This window comes from Nelusetta ayraudi, unplaced genomic scaffold, assembly GCF_046127955.1.
Source record: "Nelusetta ayraudi isolate G7.1 ecotype Tasmania unplaced genomic scaffold, CSIRO-AGI_Nayr_v1 ptg000056l, whole genome shotgun sequence".
Classification (NCBI taxonomy): domain Eukaryota; kingdom Metazoa; phylum Chordata; class Actinopteri; order Tetraodontiformes; family Monacanthidae; genus Nelusetta; species Nelusetta ayraudi.
In genome coordinates, this window is record NW_027466106.1 from 1,380,345 (window position 1) to 1,401,340 (window position 20,996).

At 44.7% G+C, this 20,996-nt stretch overlaps 1 protein-coding gene across 2 annotated transcripts; it reads left to right on the forward strand.

Moving 5' to 3' along the window:
* Nucleotides 1–830: 830 nt before the first annotated feature.
* On the forward strand, nt 831–20,826 carry add3b (adducin 3 (gamma) b). 2 transcript variants are annotated; one of them, XM_076038244.1, is made up of 15 exons: nt 831–855; nt 8,324–8,514; nt 9,852–9,996; nt 11,394–11,545; nt 12,092–12,172; nt 12,798–12,947; nt 13,191–13,334; nt 13,697–13,795; nt 14,129–14,296; nt 16,525–16,785; nt 16,970–17,086; nt 17,903–17,992; nt 18,765–18,888; nt 19,391–19,486; nt 19,593–20,826. In XM_076038244.1, exons 2-15 carry the CDS (start codon nt 8,344–8,346, stop codon nt 19,841–19,843), a joined length of 2,049 nt encoding a protein of 682 aa, XP_075894359.1. In that variant the 5' UTR covers nt 831–855; nt 8,324–8,343; the 3' UTR covers nt 19,844–20,826. The 2 variants fall into 2 exon arrangements, with proteins under 2 accessions (XP_075894359.1, XP_075894358.1); XM_076038243.1 differs by lacking the exon at nt 831–855 and adding an exon at nt 6,833–6,974.
* The last annotated feature ends 170 nt before the right edge of the window (nt 20,827–20,996 follow it).

The following is a 20,996-nucleotide window of genomic DNA, read 5'->3' on the forward strand; positions in this document are numbered from 1 at the left end:
CTCATCTATCAAAAGTGAAGTATTTTCCTCTTTTGCTCCCCATCACGTTTCAGCATTAGTGATTTAACAGAATAACTGGCAGCCCGCAGCTTTCGATCGCCTTGTATTTCTGCACAATCGCAGCCTTCGCCAATCAGACGCTCTATGTATTCAGGTGCTGCAGCACAGAGCGATAGCGGCGCATCCTACTCACTTCACTCTGAGCGAGTATGTGGGAGGAGGTGATAGCGGGCAGGCTCTCGCTGTGTGCGATGTCCTCCTCGACAGCAAAATTTAGAACACGAGGCGAGCTCAATATGCAGGGGGGGAGACTTGCGCTGCAGGAGATTTGCTGCAGATTTTCCCAAATTATCGGTTGGACAGTTGGCAAATGCAACGCAAACAAGTTTGCAAATGATCCCTGCATAATAGAAGCCTGCAGGATTTACTTCATGAAGTATATTTTCAAAGTGCATTCAGTCACTTTTGGCTATGGGAAAGTAGCTACCATCAAGAAGCACTATGCATACATGGTTTACTGTGTGGGCGCAGGACAGTCCATCCCTTCTATTTCTGAGCAGTCCCTTTTAAAAGCCTCTCTGTAGCATCTCCACTGACAAGAATCTTTTTTTTTTTTTTTTTTCATTTTCTCCCCCCCATTTGACTCTGAGAATAGGCAGGCGCTGTCACTGACGAGCACAGAGGAGGAGGTTCAGGAGATCAGAAGCAAACCAGCAGTTTCATCTCTCCTGGGAAAAGCCAGATGACCCTCCTCAAAGCGATAATGTAAACAGTTGGCAACTGCTGGAATCGTGGGAGTTTAAAGGGGGAGAAAAAAAATTGTGAAAAGGTCTCAGGCAGGATCGGCCTCTGAGGGTGAGTTGGACCAATGTTGTAAGTGCTGCTTGTGTCTTTGACTTTAGCTGAAACTGGGATCAGAGTGACGAGGGGGGGGGAAAATGAACGTAGCATGACTTGATTTTGAAGTCTGTGGGGCTCTTAGGTGCTGAGCTGTTTGGCTTACTGCTTAAAAAAAAAAAGGTGACTCATTTCAAATGGCGGTGTGGGTTTCTTTTAAACGTTTTACTGTTGCAAAACCGGTTTGATACTTTGTGGGTATGTTTAATTTTTGCATTTTACTTTGTAGCATCCATTCTCATTCATTGAGCGTTGTGTATCTTTATCGCCCAAACATGTATGTGCAGCTGCGGCGTCCACTCCAGCTGCTCAGGCTTCAAACAGCTGCTTTCCATTAATGTCACTCAGGAGAAACATTACTTGGAACAACCATTTGTTGATTTTAGATGTGGGTCTGGGGAAGCACAGGATTTCATAACATGTGCGCCTGGTGATGTGAGTTATAGACAGCCGTAAAACTGAAAAGGCAGGTCGTGACCCAAACCTCTTCACCCGTGTAACCGACTGTTCCTGCGGCAGTTTGCGTGTTTTTTTTTTTTTTTTTTATTTCCAAGGTTTTCACGCTTCACGTTTTGCAGTTTTATGACGTCTTCATTCTCACGCTGAATTATTATTTTTTTGGTGTGTTTTTTTTTTTTTTTTTTAAACAAGCCTCCGCCCCCCCCCCAACTCTGACGCATTCCAACTCGCGGTAAATGTCAGATTCTTGTGTAGAGGCTAGTGGTTTTCGTGAATTTTTGCGAGCGCCGCTAAAGTGAAAGTCAGCATACGGTTTTCTCACAGTGTCAGTTTACAGCATGACGACACAACCGCTTGCTCGCCCTGAGTTAAAGTGAGCCGCAAACTAACCATTTGTTTCTCTATTAATGAGTGCTCTCCAAAGACAACCGCAGCAGGCACGACAGCCAAGTTCTCCACTTAAGTCAACAGTAAACTAAATCCAGCCGTGTGTGTGTGTCCGTGCACGTGTGCGTGCACGCGCGTGAGTTTGTGATTACTAGCATCTGTGCCACTCCATACCGAGAGCGGGAAAGAGGCAAAGCTCCCACTGTAACAATGTAAATTGTTCCAGGTTCAAAGTGTGCTGTGTTGCTCCCACCCATCCTGCTGTGGGAGTAGTGCAGGACCATTTTTAGCATGTTGTGGAATGATATATTCTGTGTGAAGCTATCAAAACAATGGCGTTGTTTTATGGCAAAAAAAAAAAAACTTGGAGGAGCAAGTTCCTCGTCTCCCACCCGACAACCGCCAGCCCTCCACCCACCCACCCACCAGCACCCCCAACCTTCTATCCTTGAAGCAGAAAAGCTTTTGTGTGCAAGTTTGGCTCCGAGCAAGTGTACAGTGTTCCTGGAAAACTACAGCAGGAAGTTTGCCTCACAGTTAGGAGATGCTGCTGCTGCGCACGTCCATCTCTGCTCAGGAACCTGCCCTTGTGTTTTTGGGGGAGGTGCAGTTGTTTATGAAGGGTCTTCGAGTTGTTTGACTTATCAGAATGCCTGTTGTGTTCAAACGTTGTTGTTTTTATTATAAACACCTTTAGTTTATCATCTAGGCTTCTGGAAAATTACAAAAATCAACATCACCTAACTGTGTTTGAAGGTAAATTGGGGCCTCTGAGTGTTTCTTAGATAGACATGCTGTGGGCTGGATTTAAAACATGAGGAAAAACACAGAGGGGTCAAACTGTCTTCACTTGATGCTGCAACTTTTTTGACTTGCATTCTAATAAAATAAATGACCATCAATCAAACAGGCCGAGCGAAGAGTTTTATCTTTACTTTTCTGATTTCTCATTATCTGACTTTCATTTTTATGAGACAGTCAAGTTCAATTCTTCAATTGTCTAATGCTGTGCACTGCACTGATAAAATAAAATGAAAACCTTGTCTAAAAAAGTGAGCGTGATTCACTCCTCCCCTGATTCAACCTCAGACTATACAGACAGCATTTGTTTCTATGGAAACCAGTCTGGTACAGCTCTGAAACGATGGTTGTCTTTCCCTTTCTTGCAAACGAATAATAATAAAAATATTTGCATTGTTCATCTCAGTGTCAACTGCGAGGCTTCAAGCGTGTTTTGCATCAAGCCAAAATAAGCTGCAAAAATGCAGGGAAAGTGAACCCTGATTTATTATGTCCCTGCAGCACTTAAGTGATATATGTGACGGATAATAGTGCAGACTGAATTTAGACCATTGCCTCTGGGCTTGAAGGATAAAGTGGGCAGATTTTAGGTTCATTTCATCAGTCATATCGAATTTCACTGACCTTAACAGATAGAGGTTAACATCCAAAAATAATGTCGTCTTTATCAAAAGCTTGAACTGATAATGTTATCTAATACCGTCATAATAAAATAGCCTGGAGCAGTCAAAAAGTTCTAGCGAGAGGCTTGGAACGCAGATGATTGTGTTTGGAGTTTTGCAACTAGCTCTCAGCATAACCCCTTCTAATTGCTGTCGTGCACGCACAAAATATAGTAATACGGTCTGATTATGTGTACACAAGACGTCACTGGCCGCCTCAACACTGCAGTGATATCCCGTAATTGAGCTAAAAAGCTGTGTATATCACATTTATGCTCAAGAGTTCAACCGCAGCATGCCAAAAGTAATATGTGTTTTGCGATTGTCTCCCTAATTGCTGGTTTTGTTTTATTGCAGATTTTCGCTGGTAAACCAAATAATTCCTCATCTCGCACCAAACATTTTGCCTTCTCACTTGGCTCTGACTTGTCTTCCTTTCTTTCTTTTTTTTTTTTTGCCTCATCATAGTTTCAAGCCTGCAGACAGAGTTAGAAGTCGCCTTATTTTACACTTCAGAAGTTCTCGGGGACTTCTACCGCAAGAGTCAAAGTTGTTTGAAGGCTTTCATCACTTTTGAGGGAGCTATGCCGAATGTATATGTGTTGTCAGAGGGTTCTGATTAAGAAAGAAAAAAAGTGCAGTTACCAGATCTCTGTACCTGCTCCTCGTCACAGCTAGAGGCAAAGAGCTCCGGGCTACATTAGTGCAAATCTCCAAACTGCTGGCCCGACACGGCCTGAACTTGGGTGCTGGGTTTTGACGACGCGGAAGAAAGCGCACGTAATGAGAAACGACTGGTGCTGCCGCGTAAATTCTTTTTTGCATTTTTTTTAATTACCCGGCATGGGCCTGTATGCTTTAGGAAAGTGGGTCAGAGCAAAAACAACAAAGTGAAGACACTTTTAGGTTAAACTAGGCCGTATAATCTTTCAGTTTATGTAAGTAATTTCTAACAATATTCCTTTTATTTTCTATTAGTTAATGGCACTGAAACATTTGTGATACTGCACCAAGTAAGTGCAAAGAACTTTGATGTACTTTTTATTTTTTCCTAATTGATTTATGCATGTGTTTGACATGTGCCATTTCCAGTGGGGTGGCTGACCTGTGCAGAGACAAAGGTATGCTTTTATCTGTGGGCATCTGTACCCCTGGCAGTAATCTCTGTTAATGAGACGTAGGCTAACAACACATGACATTTGGTCAATGCTTCCAAGACAGACTGCCCTCACTGGAAAGTTCAAACAGTCAGCGAGACTGCGAGGGCGGGCAGGAGGGAGGATGTTGCTGCCTGCATGTGCGTCTGAGTGCAGATATTTCAGCCTGTACGTGATTTTGGTGGGAAGCCTGCCAGAAAAAGAGAGGCCGGCTTTCAGGGGATTTTGGGGGTCACACAGCTCTGGAGTGAGAAAGTTCTGGTTTTCATTACATCAACCCAAATGTCCACATATCTGCCCCGCCTCCCAGACTCCACTCCGTTTCCTGGAATTGTTATGTCAGTCAGTGATACAGTCCTTCTCGCTCTTACTCCCCAAAATCGAGATGTTTTTGAAAGGGCGAGGGCGCGCGCGCGTGCGTGTGTGTGTGTGTGTGTGTGTGTGTGTGTGTGTGTGTGTGTGTGTGTGTGTGTGTGTGTGTGTGTGTGTGTTGTGTGTCAGGGGGAGTCTGGTGCAGGATGATAGACAAATGATCAATGTAGTAGTTAATCTCTTTTAAAGCGAGCACAATTAAATGTTGCTATGCAGAACCACCGAGACTGAAAAAGCAAAGTTGATGTTTTGCCATTGAAACATCTGCACAGCTTTACGTTGGCTTAAAGTTGCTCTTTGTTCTTTTATTTTCACATACAAATGTCAAACTTGGCATGTCAAACTGAACCCTTCCTAAATATGCTGCTTCCATATCAGATAATCCTTGTTTTTCCTTCCTTTTCTGCTCTGCATTTAATATCAAAATAAAATCTACTTTCGCTAAAACAGTTTCTCCTGCGGCGTCTATCTTTATCTCTTTAGAAGGATCTAGGCTAGCACATGCTCTCATCGCTGTTTTCTGTGGTTTGTGAAGACAGCTTGCTGCAGTTCTCCTCTGCTTTCGCTAAAACTAAAACAGAAACCCACTCGTAATGTAACACTTGGAAACTTCGGAATTGAAATCTCAGCAGTCAAATAAGAAGAGCAGCGTGTTCTGGAGCAAGCGGTCACAAGACTGCATTATTCAGTATAATTTTACTTTAATTAAGTGTAAAGGAAAAATCCCTTTTGCGCTAAATCATAAATTGTCCCACTGTTGCTGAAAATATGATGCTGAGTTATTTTCTCTGATTACTAGTTCATGACAGCAAACTTCTAGTTTTTGAGATATTTTTTTTACTTTCCCTCAGTCTCTTCTTTAAAGTTGAGGAAACACTGGTTTCACTGTGAAGTGTTCTGTTTTGGCTGGGCCATGCGGCTTTGATGGAAAAACCTTCTGATGTGCGACAGGAACCGGAGTACCTCAGTTATTTGTGCAACCGAGTGGCAGGAGTTAATGAATCACGCATACAGGCACAGGGAGAATAAGATTAATGAAGAGAGGAGGGAGGAGGGAGGGGTGAAAATCACACACTTCAAATCCTCAACGAAGAAATAAAACAACTCAACTCGGTAACAAGCTCCTGGCGAGACATCCGAGACAGCGACACGCAGAGAAAATAAGGTCGCTGATCCGGTGTCACGCAGAGATCTGCTTGCCTGCTGAGATTCGCATGTATGTGAAGATGACTTTGATGTTTCAAACATGATCTGTCAAAAATAAATAAATAAATAAAAAAGCATACGCAGTCATCTCACCGGACGATTTGATTTGAAATGTAGGCCGGTAGTCAAACTTTCTGTGTCCAGTCAGAAGTACAAAGCGGCTGGTATTTTTGTACACTTCTGACTGGACACAGAACGTTTGAAGCATTGTATTACTCAGCTCGTTCAGACAAGCGACGCGTGCATTTCTCGACAGTGTCAAAAATGACTGTTGCCGAGAAATGCACGCACCCCTCTTGTGACTATTTTGTGGAGGTCAAAGTGAAAATGAAGAACGCAAGCTGCCCTCAGAAATGTCTTTTTCGGATCACAGCGACGCGCTCACTGCTCCGGGGTTTGACGAAACACTGATGACTATATTATCGTGATAGTTACTATATCGTGACAAAGAAATGTATCGTGTTCAACGATGCTTGTCTCCGCGTTGCCGAAGCGCTCCGAAGTTCCGGCGGTGCGCGCTCCCGCGAAGTGCATACAGGTCTGAGAAAGAGAAAGCCCTAGAAAAAAAAGGGTGGGGGGGAGACAGCGCCGATCCTGAGTGGCCATTCTTTTGTCCCGCTGCATACATAAGGCCCGGTGGGCGGATGAGTGAAGTCACATGGTCATTTTTTTTCTCCCTGCTTTCCCACACAAACACACCCACATCCTCTCCCATGCACGCAGCCGCTCTTCTTCTTCTTCTCCTCCTCCTCCACTCTTCTCCAAGTGTTTGGAGAGACCGCGGCAGGATACTGTAGCAGCATCAAGTTGCTCACTAACCCCCCACCCCACCCACCCCCTACCCCTTTAGAAAAAAAATTCTTCCGTCACCATGCATCCGTACCGTGCCTAGCAACATCTGCGCCCGCTTTTACTTTTCGCCTCACTCACACCGTTGTTTTCCTTTCTTTTGTATTTGGGAGTCTCCGTCGGAGTATTTCGACACCCTACCGTCCCCGGGGGACAGTCGCCAACTGAGAGCGTTTCGTTGCAGGTAAAAAAAAACTTTTTTTTGTTGTTTTGTTTAGTTTAGTTTTCATTGTAAGTTACCGTTCATCTCCCTCGCGAAATTCGCTTCTTTTAAATGGAGCTCGACGAACCAAAGTGTGGAGCTCTGGCCAGCGTCCCTCTTCTCCAGTCCCGCGTTAAACTAAAGAGAGGTATAAATGGCTTCGAGTTGTAATTTGACGCTAAGCGAGCAGTGCCTTGGACCCATGACGCAGTTGAAAGAACTAATAAAAGCGTTTATATTGTTTGTTCGAGCGGGGAAACTTTTTTCTCCCCCCCCCCCCACATTACCCGCTCTGTTAAAGTAAGGAGTCCTGGCTCGTATCCCTCCGCCCCTCCTCCTCCACCATCCAGGTAGCACGTCGGCGCTAAAAAGGGAGGAGAAAAAAAAGGTGTTGTGCGCCACTTCTGCTAGTTTGCATCAGGGTCTACCTTTTGTTCGCTACTTCAGAATCACCTTTATTGTCGTTATTGTACACAACGAAATTTGAACAGCTGCTCCTTAAAGATGATGTCTTTAAAATAGTAGTTAAAATAGTGTACAAATATTTGTTTATAATATTTATTTTTTTTTAAAAAAATAGCAACGCAGATATAAAATGACAGTGAATAGTGCAAATAGACAGGGTGTAGCAGTTTGACAGTGTCACAGTGTTGGCAGTAAGTTATGTTGATTTTTCTCGTTGTGGATTTTGCTCTCGGGGAGCAAATGTCTCTTAGCCTGTTTGTCTGGCCTCTGGTGTGACGTGTATTGCCGCCTGGAGGGCTCGAACAGGTGGTTACCAGGGTGAGAGGAGTCTTTGATGATGTCATTGTCATTATCATCGTGTTGATAGGCTCTGCTTTGGTAGCGAGAGCCAGCGATGTCGTCCAGGCTGGCCAGAGAGCAACCCACTATCTTCTGGGCCATGTTGATCACTCTTTGCAGTCCCCAGCCGAGCTCCCTGTGTGCTTGTGCTGTCCGGAGAGTCACACACCTCCTCGCTCTCACTTTACGAGCCGGCCTTTGTCTGTGCGAGGAGGCGTAAACACTTTTGAAGGCGAAAAGCTGTTGAGTTTGTGCACACAAATCTCTCCCACACACGAAAATTAAACCTGTGTGCCGTCTCAGGATATTCCATAGCAGCTGTGTCTGACTCATCCTGCTTTGCATCCGAAAGACCCCTGCATCCGTCATATGACAATGTTCCCCACACTTTATTTTTTTTGTCTCTGTCACTGTAATTATATGAGTCACCACAGCAGAGGCAAAGCGGCCTCGAGACAACAAACCCGTTGCCTTGACAGCACGAGCGTGAGGCAAGTTGTTTTTCTCCCACTCCCCTCCTTTTGCAGAGGTCGGGTGCAGCGACAGCATGAGCATGGTGGAGGTGAGGCCGGCGGCGGGCTCGCTCACCTTGCCCCTGGACCGGGTGGATGGCGGCGACCCCGAGTCCCTCCGCAGCAGGGCCATGTCGCCGGACCTGAGGCAGGACTTCAGTATGATGGAGCAGAAGAAGAGGGTCACCCAGATCCTGCAGAGTCCAGTACGTAGCCGGCGGCGCCCTTATTAAGCCCTCCCACGCACACTTTCACAGCGTATGAGTCACGGAGAGAGCTTTTCAAAACCCAGAGAGGCAGAGTAAAGCTTCACATAAGACCGACTGAGCTGCTTTTTTTTTTTTTTTTTTTTTTCCATTCTTGTGTGTGTTTGCGAAGGCCATTCAAATGCACTCGGCTGTATATTACTACCACCTCCATATTATGGCTGCCGATGCTTTTGCTGGTAAAGTGTCTGAGCAGTTGCATCTGTCAGTTTACTTTTAGCATTCTGCACCATGAAAGCTCTCAAGCAAAACAAATCAGTTCCAGAAAGTCTTAAGACTCCTTTCGTCATACGTAATGTGATTCATTTATTATGAGCCATTTATTATATGTTAGAAAAAAGTAACTTTAGTCATGGATGTTTGCGCAGAGCCATTGCAAGAAAAGAATGTGAAACAACGTTGGATTCTGAGGCTACTCTGAGGCAAGCACTGTAGGCTTCTCATATTGTCTTTATAATCTGTTTTACAGTGAACATCCAACCACTTGATTCTTTTGACCGATAGCCAATAAAGTTATATAATAATTTGACAGTTTCGCCCGACAGTTTTGCTCCAGTCCTGATTTAGAACTTGACGCTGTGACAACACAAGTGCTTGTGTATTGACTTTCTGCACAGGCAAACATTCCTCAAATGCTGTCGAAAGTAAGTAACAAGACCCAAGATGCTCCAGCGAGCATCGGTGGCGGTCTTTTGTTATTTATGTATTTACTGACGCAATCCTTCGGATTCCTCTGAAACGCAGATCCGACGCCAAATAAGGATTGATCACGACGTGGGTTTTGTCACATCTCCCGATTTTTGTATCGCAATTGATTTACGGACGGCACAGATTGTCCTTGGCTCGTGATCAACTGTCCAGCTGCGTCTGCGCCCTGAGATAAGCAACCAAGACCAGCTAGGAGAGCGCAGCCGCATGCAGTGGAGTGCACCGAAACCAGCCCACTTATCTGTGATTATATAACTGGCACAACAAGTGGAGCTCATCTCGTCGTCATGGAAGCTGCAGGCGGATGAGGCAGAATGCTCTCATGTAGCGGCGGCGCACAGTGGGGAAAAGAAAAGTTGCTTTTAGATTCAGAGCCGATGAAAGGATTGATGGCCACTTGTTAATGTTAATCCCCCAGCCCGGGCTTCTGTTACAGCCAAAGGCCTACTGACTTGATTTGTACACTGTTGTAATAAGAGTGTTTTGTTCACTGGACTTTTGCAGTGGCTTTTCTCACGTCTTATAAACTTCCACGTGAAAAGCAAAAACCTGCCTTCTTCTTTCTGCAGGTGTTCAAGGATGAGCTGGAAGGCCTGATCCAGGACCAGCTGACCAAGGGCAACAACCCCACAGGTCTCCTGGCTCTGAGGCAGATTGCTGACCTGGTCATGGCGAGCTTCTTGGGAGGAGCCGGTCCCCTGACTTCACCCATCAGTGAGTGTGTGTTTGTTTGTTTGTGTGTGTGTGTGTCTGTCTGTCTTCTTGGCCCCATTGTTATTCAGCGCGCTCTCTGTCCAAGTGCTTTATGCAAGCTGAATATCTTCATTGTCAGATGCTGAATTGTCAAACTCTTGTGACACTGAGCAACCCCGAAAGTGCCAAAAAGGCAGAAAGTAGTCGACAGCCTTCTTCATTGTCAGGATTTCAATTAGGTAGCCCTCATGACCGGGGTTTTAGTAATACATTACGGCAGTGTGCAAAGCTAATTATGATTGCGTAACCTTTTTACCTCTGTTTTCTCGGGTGTTTGTCGAGCCGCCTCGAGCAGAAAAGGCAAATTTTAAAAACCTGCTAGTGTTTGGAAAAAGTCCCTGTAGGAAATAACCATAAAGTCTCGAAGGCAGGCCTGCCTTTTCACAAAACTAAAGTGGCTGTAAATGATGAGAGACTGTACCATTAAGCCCTTATATGGCAGTACAGCCCAAAAATACCCTTCTGTTTCTTTCTGGGAATTCTGGGAACTGCTTTTCTTTGAAGCATTAGTTGCAGATACTCAAGCCTCACAGAGGCATAGTTAGTTTTATAAAGGAAAACACTAATATGCATTGAATGTTTTTTTAATATGTTTAAATGAGTCAAAGGAGGCTTTACAATGGCCCCATATTTTGGAAATTCACTCTGTCAGTGTTTTTTAAAAGAATAATACCCGGCCAGTCAGGGAGCTGCCCAGAAATCCCAGAAATTGCTATGTTCTTCAGAGGGCATCTGCTTGTGATGTCACAGAAGGCTAATATTTGTAGCACCATTTTTAGACCACCTCAAATGTGTCCCCTTCCTGACACAAGCAAAGTTCCATTGTGAAATTTCCCCTATTTACTCATCACGGTTACAATGACCTTTTCTGAAGCAAATTGCTGTTCTTAGTTTCATGGAGATGAATAATTCCATTCAGTGGAGGTCTGCAGAGGCAACTACTCACAAACAACTAATAAAAAGGGAACTTGTCTCCCATGTGATGTCTTCCAAGTGCCTCGAAGGTGTATCAGTCAACGCTTAAGTCCTCGAACCGTGACGTTAACACTGCGGATACTCAGCAGATGCTTTGCTTTTAGCCTTGCGCTCGCGAGACAAATTAGAGCTGTCATGTGTTTGGTCTATTGTCTTTTTCTTTTTTTTTTTAATGTTGGACTACTTGATTTTCCACTGACTGCAATTTTATACCTCTGTGCGAAACTCAAGACCGGTTATGTGGAATAGAAAGTGTCAGCAGCACTTTGGAAAACACTGGAACGATTGGAAAACGGGCGAGTTCTCAGCCTAGCGTCAGCGAACCCTGTCACCTGTGACCGTTTTCTGATGTTGTTGTTTTTTTTTCTCTCTCACTGTGCCAGGCTGTGGGATGGTGACTCCAGTCAATGACTTGTACGGCATCGAGTCTCCTTCCTTCACCAAGGGGGAGAAGCACAGCCGCTGTAAGCTGGCCAGCCTCTACCGACTCATTGACGTCTTCAGCTGGGCCAAATTTACAAACTCCTACATAACTGTGAGTGCAGCTTCCGCCCCGTGCCTCCTCCCCTCCGCACATCCGCTCGTCGCATGCTGCACCGCGCTCGCGTATCCTTATTTCAGGCTTTCCGTTCTTTTGGCAGCGAAACATGCTCTTTATTTCCCGCAACCATAAATTATTTATGGTGCTGTTTAAAAGTTGCCTCGCCGGTCACGAACAGCATGAAAATCGCGCTTACATTTGTGTTGAACACCTGTGATGTCAACATCTGAATCTCAGTGTTCCCCAAAGACAAAGCCTGGGAAGCTTGTTTGCATCAACCCACACTCTAATTTTTGAGTTTGTCACGGTGAAAAGAAATATTCTTCTGTGGATGCATTTCCTGAGAAAGTCAGAAACTTTTCCCGTGCATATCCAGAGATATTTTTTGCCCTCTGCGGCAACGATGCCTTTGGCTTTTTTTTTAACCAAGACAGATAAAAACATGGGGAAACACTGCTGCTGGATCAAGTGCATATACATTTTCCATACCAGTACAGACTTTTTAAGACTTGGGAACTTGATATTTTCATTTTGTTTCAGGTGCGTGTCAGCAAAGAGCAGGACCACGTTCTCATCAGTCCTCAAGGTTTGTCCTACGCTGAAGTGACCGGGGCAAATTTGGTGAGCACAACAACACTGCGTAATTTTCCAGTCACCTTCAAGTGACAAGACATTGTTTGAACCGGGTTTCTTGTGTGAGAAAAATGCGTTTCCCTGCATCACAACAACATGTTCTTATTAAAAACTAATTGCCCTTCGCAGGTTCAGCTCCTGCAAAACAAAGGAGCAAATAGTCAGATTCCAGTTTCTCTCCAGCCTTGTTGTTTTAATCACAATCATCCCTCAGATGATGTAAATTAAATGCACACATACTTATGCTGTCACTTTTGTTATGAATGCAGCTCGCATTGTCGTGTTTTCTCACGCTAAATTAAAAAGCAATTAACCCACAACAGCCCTCTGGTTGTTGTTGTTTTTTGTTTGTTAGTTGTTTTTTTTTTTTAATCTTAGCCATTTGAAGGGTGGCTTACACGTGCATGAGCCTGATTTGATTTTTGCACTGGGCATTCATATGTGAAATGCATAATACACAGGTGATAGAAGGACTGATGTTACACTTTTGTGACTTTTGTGTAACCAAAAACACGCCAGATGGCGCACAGCTCCTGCATATTGCTGTTTTCAGCAGAGCGGTCGAGATCAATATCCTCTGAAAATCATTTGTGCTATTGTTCTGTTTCTGCAGGTGAAAGTGAACATGATCGGTGAGGTGGTGGATGAGGGCACCACCGATCTGGGCATCGACCACTTTGGGTTTGCTCCTCACGCCGCCATTTATTCAATGCGCCCGGACGTAAGATGCATCATCCACTTGCACACCCCGGCCACAGCTGCAGTACGTACGCTCCGGGCCATTAAAGAAGCTGCATGTGCGAATTTTACAATAGAGCGGAGGTGGGAGGGTGTTAAAACCGCCATTGTTAATTATTTTACAATCAGACAGACGAGCTTCTAACTCACAGTCTGAGGCAGGCAGGGCTGTAAAATGAACACAGCCGATAGTTCACAAGCTGCCAGTGTTTACATGGTGATGCGTCACCGACTTGGCTTTTTTTTTTTTTTATCCCCCTGCAAACAGGTGTCCTCGATGAAATGTGGAATCTTGCCCGTTTCCCATGAGGCCTTGCTTCTCGGAGACGTGAGTTGCTTCGGTTACCATGGCAGCCTGGATAATAAAGAGGAGAAGGTGGAGTTTCAGAAAGCTTTGGGCCCGACTGCCAAGGTACTGTCAGAGCGGGTAACTCCATTAGTGACACTGCTGTGATCTCATGGGCTTATTATACTATGTGCGCGCTGCGCTCAGTTTATTCATGTCTAATGGTTAGGACATTTAAATGAATTATTGAGTGCGCATGAAGAATAAATGAGGTGTGTCTTTATCCTCACTTACAGCAGATTCATAGATTCATTACAGCCTTGGGAGACGGTTGTTTTGTTTGCACCTTCTCATTCTCAAGTCCAAACCTCAGGACGCGGCGCTCGTGCTGCGCGTGCGGTTCACGCTGGAACCGAGCGGCTCCGCCGGATCTGTTCGCCGATGCTTTATGGGGTTGCGATGAGCTGAACGACGGCCGTGTTTTCCAGGTGGTGCTGCTGAGGAACCACGGCCTGCTCGCCTTGGGGGAAACGGTGGAGGAGGCTTTTTACTACATGTACCACTCGCAGCAAGCTTGTGAAGTCCAGGTGCATAAAATAATGATTTCATTTCTTTTTTATTGTCAGCTAAATACAATCACACTTGGTGGGTCTTTGGTTACATTACAAATGACAGAAAAATGTTCTTCATTTACTTTAAAAAGTTTGTTTTACAATACGTGTATGAATAATTTGTTCAATTCAACTGAAGTTTAAACCAAGATATTTTCCCTATTTTTGGGGGGATAAAATTGAGTTATTGCCTTGAACTCACAGGGGATTCTGTTCCCTCGTGCATAGTAGAGTTTCCAGTGGCTACAATATAACTAAACTTTATTTCCATGGTTTCCTCTTATTTTATTAATTTTTCTTGAAACTTAGGTCAATGCTCTGAGGTGTTCAGGCGGCGTGGGCAACCTCACGCTCCTGGACAGCAAGAAGTTCCAGCCCTCAAAGACCCCCGTAGCTGGACTTCCCCTCAACAGCGAGCTCAAGTGGAAAGTGGGCGAAGCTGAGTTTGAGTCCCTCATGAGGATGCTGGACAACCTGGTGAGTGATCCCTGACCTGTGGCTTTTTTTCACCCACCATGCATTGCGTTTCCTGCCTCCTCCTTCAGGAAGTGTCCGATTAGAGAGCACAATGAGAAACTGGCTTCATTTTTTTCCCCCTCTAATCTGTTTTCAGCCAAAAATGATGGATGTAATTGAATCAGACTGTTTTGAAGGCTGATAGGGGGTTTAGCCAGATAGCATCGCCCTTCCCTTGCCATTTAAAGAACAGCCGACTCTCCGTCATATCTGGCAAACTTGCTATCTGCTGCTTGAATTCTGTCTGTTGTTTTTTTTTTTTTTTTTTTAATCCCACCATTCCAACAACTCAGCGTGACAGTGACCGGCCACAGACTGTGCCTTTGTGCATCACAGAGAATGTCGGACTACAGCTGTTGGAGTGTGTAACCCACTAACTAGTGTGGCCGCAGCTGCATTAGCGCCGTGTGATGTCGGCCCGCCCAGCCTTTCTATCATTGCTTCCAGATGGCGAGGCGCGCCGCGGTGTAGCCACAGCCACACAGACCACGCAGCCACTTAGTGTGAGGACTCCAGTTCACCCAGTTTAGAAAATCCTGTTTGGCTCATTTTATTTCCTCCCCTATACCGCTTCCTATAGCGCTGCGTGCAGATGTCATTTGTTTAAAGAGGAAGTCTGCTCGGCTAATACGATTTCATGATTTTTTTTTTTTTTTTTACACCATTTGCTTGACGTGGCGCCCTCCTAGATAACTCGCTGGAAATGACGTGAACAAGACTCGAAATCTAAGGGATTAAATTCCAGCTGGAAGTCTGTCGAGCATCATGCTGTGCACTGTGGAGCCTGAGTGCTAAATTTAATGCAAGGAGGTGTATGGCAGGCGTCTTTGCAGAAACTTTGAAAGTGTGTGACGTTATAGCTGGAGCTACGTTCAGATCTGATCACTAACCTTTTAAGTCGCTAAAGAAATTTTGAATTACTATGTGTGTTATTTTCTGGGGGGGGGGTTTTGGTTTGTTTTTTCAAGGAGTATTTCTGCATTTTAACTACTATTCACTGGTTAATTATCTCTGGCTGGAGCTTCCTTTCACGGTCGGTGAGCGATGCTGTCAAAAAAAAAAACCATAATGCCCATAAGCCTTCAGCCCTCAAGTGCAGCTTACCGTATGACATCCTGTAGGAACTCAGTGAGCTGTGCTGTCAGCTCGACTGTACGGTGAGCGAGAAAAAGGGCAAAGTTCACTCTTGTGTTCAAAGCCGAGTACGAAAGCCACCCCCCCCCCCTTGCAAACTTGTCATAGTGCGGCTAGAAATAGTATTTTGATGCTGATTGCAGCGTTGCACCGCCAGCCTCGCCCTGCACTCTGCACACTCTGCAAGCTGTTATCAGCTGGTTGCTCCCCACGCCTTTGATGTATACTTTATGGCAAACTCTTTTCCATCCAAGTTTATCATTTTTCTCCCTGGAAGTGAGCGCATCTGCGAAGAAAAAATGCATATTGTGTTTGTACAGTGTGGTTTAAATATTTGTATTGTCTGTTGACCCAGGTAGTGTTTGAAATAGGGATGCAAATTTCCGATTAATTCATTAATCGTTGGTTGGTTGACCTTATCGATCGATTAACGATTAATTGATAAGCGGCAATCTTTCCTGAGAACCTAAATTTCACAATGAAAATGTGTCTGGGACAAATTATTTAATCCTTAAATAATGTTGAGGGTCCAGTGTGACCCATTTTTACATTAGAGTGAACAGTAAAAACACCCGAAACATTTATCCTCTGACTTTAAGTTGATTTCTAGTCGGTAACATTTCAACTTCTTCTTTCTTTTTTTTTTTTAAAGTTGTTACAAAGTAACTTGTTTTAGGTATGTTATGACCATCATAGTATCTACAGGTGAATTGCTCTTCCCTTCCACTACACTGTTATAATGATGTCAACTACCCGTGTAAAAATGTTTTGCAACTAATTTAATTTAGTTGATTAAATTCTTAATCGACAATTAATCAGTAATCCATTAATTGTTAACATACCTAGTTTGAAATGTTGTTCCCCCCCCCAATAATACAGGACAGCACGGCCTAACAGAATACAGTAACACAGGAATATTTCTTCCAAAATAACGGTTTGTCTGTGTGTGTGTGTGTGTGTGTGTGTGTGTGTGTGTGTGTGTGTGTGTGTGTGTGTGTGTGTGTGTGTGTGTGTGTGTGTGTGTGTGTGTGTGTGTGTGTGTGTGTGGTTTCCAGGGCTACAGAACGGGCTACTCCTACAAGAACCCCATCGTCCGCGAGAAGCCCCGGACCAAGAACGACGTGGAGATTCCCGCCACCGTGTCGGCCGTGTCCCCGGAGGACGGCGAGCTGGCGGTGCGAAGCCCCTTCAAGTTCATGATGCAGAAGCAGCAGAGGGAGAGGACCCGGTGGCTCACCTCGCCCAACAGCTACCTAAAGGTCAACGTTCCCGAGCGCTCCCCCAGTGGGGACGTCAGCCCCAGGACCAAGACCATGGTGCGATGAAAAAAAACAAACTCGTGTAATAATAGTCAGTGAGCTGGGAGGATTTTTTTTTTCTTTGTGCAGGCCTGCCCTCTTGTGACCATATTGGGAAAATTATTTTTTCTTGGCTCTGCTTTTACTGACTGTTTTGTTGTTGTTCCCCCCCCCCCCCCACCCCCCCCCCCACCCTAATCAGTGGATGAAGTCTTCACAGCCGGGCACCAACATTGGCACACCAATAAAGATCGAGGACCTCAATCAGTTTGTCCCACTAAACACCGATCCCACGGAGGTTCTGGACAAGAGAAATCGAGTGAGTGAAGACAACGTCCCGTTATTTTTATTTTTATTTTTATTTATTTTTTTAGAAATCGTCCCTTCTACTAGTGTTTTTGCAGGGCTATCCAAATATAAATATAGTGTTTAAATATTTAGGGTAGCCTTTTTGAGGAAGGTTGAAAGGACGCCCTCCGGCGCAAGCTGACATTTCAGACGTGTCAGCATCACTACCACGCTGCCGGCAGAGGAGATAGTGGTGCTCTGCAAAATGACCGACTCAAAATTCATGTAATTCCAGTGGCTGACACAGCTGATGTCAGCAGTTCTCATATGTCATTATACAGTGTATGTAATATACATACACTATATGGTACGGGAGGGATCCAATATAAAACTTTATGTGGCAGCCTGGACTTCTCGGATTCCAACTGGGAAACCTTGAGGTAGTCACTCGATTTTTTTTTTTTTTTTTTAATCAGTCAGCTTCTGTGAATAAAAAGATGAGAAGTAGAGGGAAGAAGGGAGCAGGAAGAAGAAGCCGTTAAAGTGCCAGTGCTGCATTAGTGGCACTTTCATCACAACTTTCATGGAAAATATGATCATTAAACAGCAACGCAGGCTGTTGATTTGGTGAACAACATTGTTTTGCTTCACAACTGACTTTTTTTTTTTGGAGTGACATTTTGTGGCGTTCTTCCACGCTGAGTGAGTAATGAGCTACAGAGTCTGATTGGGTTGTTTTTGTTTATCCGTTACTACTACTTTAAAAAAAAAAGAAAGAAAAAAAAAAATTCATCAGCACATTTTAATGTTTGTTTTTTTCTTAATAAAATGCTTTTTTCCCCCACAGATAAAAGAGCAGCACAGGGGAGATCAGATGACTCCAGGACCCAAATCTCAGCTGCTCTCCGGCATCGTTGTGGACACCATCCCAGGACCAGTGAGTGTACTCACCGTTCTCCTTTCAGTTCTACCGCGAGAGACCAGAATCCCTGGGTCTTGGTGGATAATATCTCCTGACGGCTGTTGGGCTGAGCCTGAGCTGATCGGTGGTCCATTTCTGTTCTCCTCGAATTGATCCTGCGGTCGGTGGAGTGGACCGGCGCTTCATCCACCGCTGCAGACAGAGTGAGAGAGATGGTAGGACGCTTTTAGAAGAGTTTAGCTCTGTTGTGAATTCTATAGGCCACGGAACAGCTGGAGTCCAGACTTAACAGAAGCTCAGCGGATAAACTTTTCCAAAGAGAGATGTGGCAGCTCTGCATCCTCCTCGATGTGACGTCCGTCGTCTGAAGCCGCTTGCAGGCTCGGGTGAAAGCAGCCAAAGACTCTGTAGAATAAAGTGAGCGTCGGCATCCAAAAAAAAAAATGCTGTTTAAACCGCTCAATCTGAAAGGACTGGTCTGTAAAAGACAAGGAATGTTCTGGCTTTGCTGACAAATAATTGTCCTGAGAAAAACATGTGAAGAGAAAAGCGGTGACGGAATAAACTGGAGTGGTTGAATGTTTTCTCCTCAAGATTGCAAAATTTCCTCGTGAGGCATTTTGAGAAATGTTCAGCAAATATCGGGCTGGGTTAATGTGCTGCTGCGCGAGTCGGCTACCGGAGACGAGAAGTGAGCCAGTCAAACAGGCAACTACTGGTGGCTCTCCCAACAATCATGACGTCTGTGTTGTTGTTGTTTTTTTTTTTTCTTCCTCCTCCCGTTCAGGCTTTCATCCACGAGGACGAGGAGTACACTCGCTCCCTGCCCCCGAACCCTTTCGGTAACCTCACGGAGAGGGAGATGGATGAGTACAAGAACACGGTGGAGAGGAAACAACAAGGCCACGAAGGTTTGTCTCACCGCTGACGCCAGAGGCGCAGAGCCGCAGCCTCAGCTTGGCCTCGGTTTTATCTGTCTGGCTTTATTTAGCCTTCTTGTTTTGTTTTCCTGCCCTGAAGGGGGGCGTCAATCATTGGCCCGTCTGTCACTTTACGGTGCATATCAGAAGAGTTTTTCCTATTTTTAAGATTATTAAAGTGGTGAAATCCTGCATGAGTTCGCCCCTGGACATTTCAGATGAACTAATTTTCTCTGGCGCCCTCAAGTGGCCACGAGTTTAGATGTTCAGATGGCCGTGGCCTTGCGTTTTAAACCAAGTATTTTTCAGAATAAATGTGTAGATCTACTGGTTGCACGGATTAAGACACATCCAAAAACAAATTAATAAAAGAAAATATTTTTTTTACTGAAACTACATCCTTAAATTCATATTCTTGTTGCCCCGGGAAACCAGTGAGAACATCCAGGGATTTGTCAATGTAATGCAAATGAAAGCCTCAATCCTTCCACAGATGACGAGGACGCGACCGACGCCGACGAGATGACCACGTTTGACGGCTCCACCATCTCCCTCTCCCTCTCGCCCATCATGACGCCGTCCAGAGAAGGTGACGCCCCCTTTAACATCCGGCAAGAAAAATTAGACTTTGTCTGCGAAACCCACGTCGCCTCTCAACTGCCTCCATTCTTTTCCCTTCCTCCCCCTGCCGACAGACTCGATCCCCAACGGGAAGGACCACTTCTCGGAGCTGGATGAGGATCTGAGCGTGGAGGTCTCCAAGCTCAGCGTGAGCGCCGGCGAGACGGTGGAGATCTGCATCACTACCAAGGAGAAGACGGGGGAGGCTCCCACCCTGGAGAGCCAGAACAAGTCCCCCAAGAAGAAGAAGAAGAAGTTCCGCACGCCGTCGTTCCTGAAGAAGAGCAAGAAAAAGAAGGAAGAGAAAGAAAAGGCGGAAGCCTAAAGGCCTTTCTTTCCTTTTTTTTTTAGTTGTTTGCTATAAACACATTTTGAATCGTTCTCAGTTTTTTTAAGCTTCTTTAAGTGATGTGAAAAAAAAGACAAAGGAGTGTGTTGTTCTCACACGTCCTCCCCAGTTTTCAGCTAGTATCAAATGTGAATGTTTTTTTGTTTTTTTCCCTAATTAGAATTTTAAATGATTATCCTCAAAGGGCTGCCACAGCTGCATGTTTGTTATTAATGGTAGAGCCCGACTGATGTGGACCATCCCGGACACCACCAGTGTGATATATTAATATGATATATTTTTTCTTTAATGGCAAAAGATCCTGTCTTGACCCTCTCAACACTAAGGGAACCTTCATTGGTTATATAACACACACATACACACACAGAGAAAGAGAGAGAGGGACAGTGAGACAAAATCCATTTTTTTTGTGATTCTACCAGATGGTACTGAAAATCATTTCCGCACAGCAGTGTGGTGTCAGCAACCTCTGCTGGAGGGTCTTTGTAATAGCACGATTTCCGACTGCTAAAGCGTGTTTCTGAGCACCCTTTGCTACAAAATCTACAAATATCGACAGACTTAAACGTCGATGCCCAGAAGCCAGTAAGGCTCAGGCTCATTCTGGCTGACAGGTTTTTTTGTAATTGGCGAGCAGCTGCATCAGTCGGGCTCCAGCTTTTACCCATTCATACTATGGGTCGTCGGGTGGAGATAGCATTACTTAGTGAATCTTAGGAAGCCATAAGATTAGTCTCACTTTTTGCACAAGTTTATTGTTGAATGTATACTGAAAGCAAAGAACTTTGTTTAAACAGTCTAACAGTTTATACGATGTTTAGCCTTACGAGAAGTATGATCCGTATCTAAACCTAGTACCATTATACGACCCTGTGATAATATATTGTTGGTTTATTTTATAGTTTTTATAATATAGTGTTTGTTGGCTAATCTACTTCAATACTAACTCTTCTACTAAACACGCAGTGGTTGATCTTACAGTGATATGTCACACTGTACTTACCTTCCTGTCAACGGTGTTCTTCCGATGGTTGCTGCTTCCAGTTGGGATGAGGAGTCTGAATGTGAGTAACTGAAAAGATTTTTCTTTTTGTTTGGTTGTTTTGGGTTGTTTTGTTTTTTTGCATAT

Excerpts from the sequence above, each read along its gene's own strand:
- add3b (XM_076038244.1), top strand. The coding sequence starts at position 8,344 with ATGAGCATGGTGGAGGTGAGGCCGGCGGCGGGCTCGCTCACCTTGCCC. Across the intron at positions 11,546-12,091 it reads TTACAAACTCCTACATAACT|GTGCGTGTCAGCAAAGAGCA; the intron begins GTGAGTGCAGCT and ends ATTTTGTTTCAG. Across the intron at positions 19,487-19,592 it reads CATGACGCCGTCCAGAGAAG|ACTCGATCCCCAACGGGAAG; the intron begins GTGACGCCCCCT and ends CCCTGCCGACAG.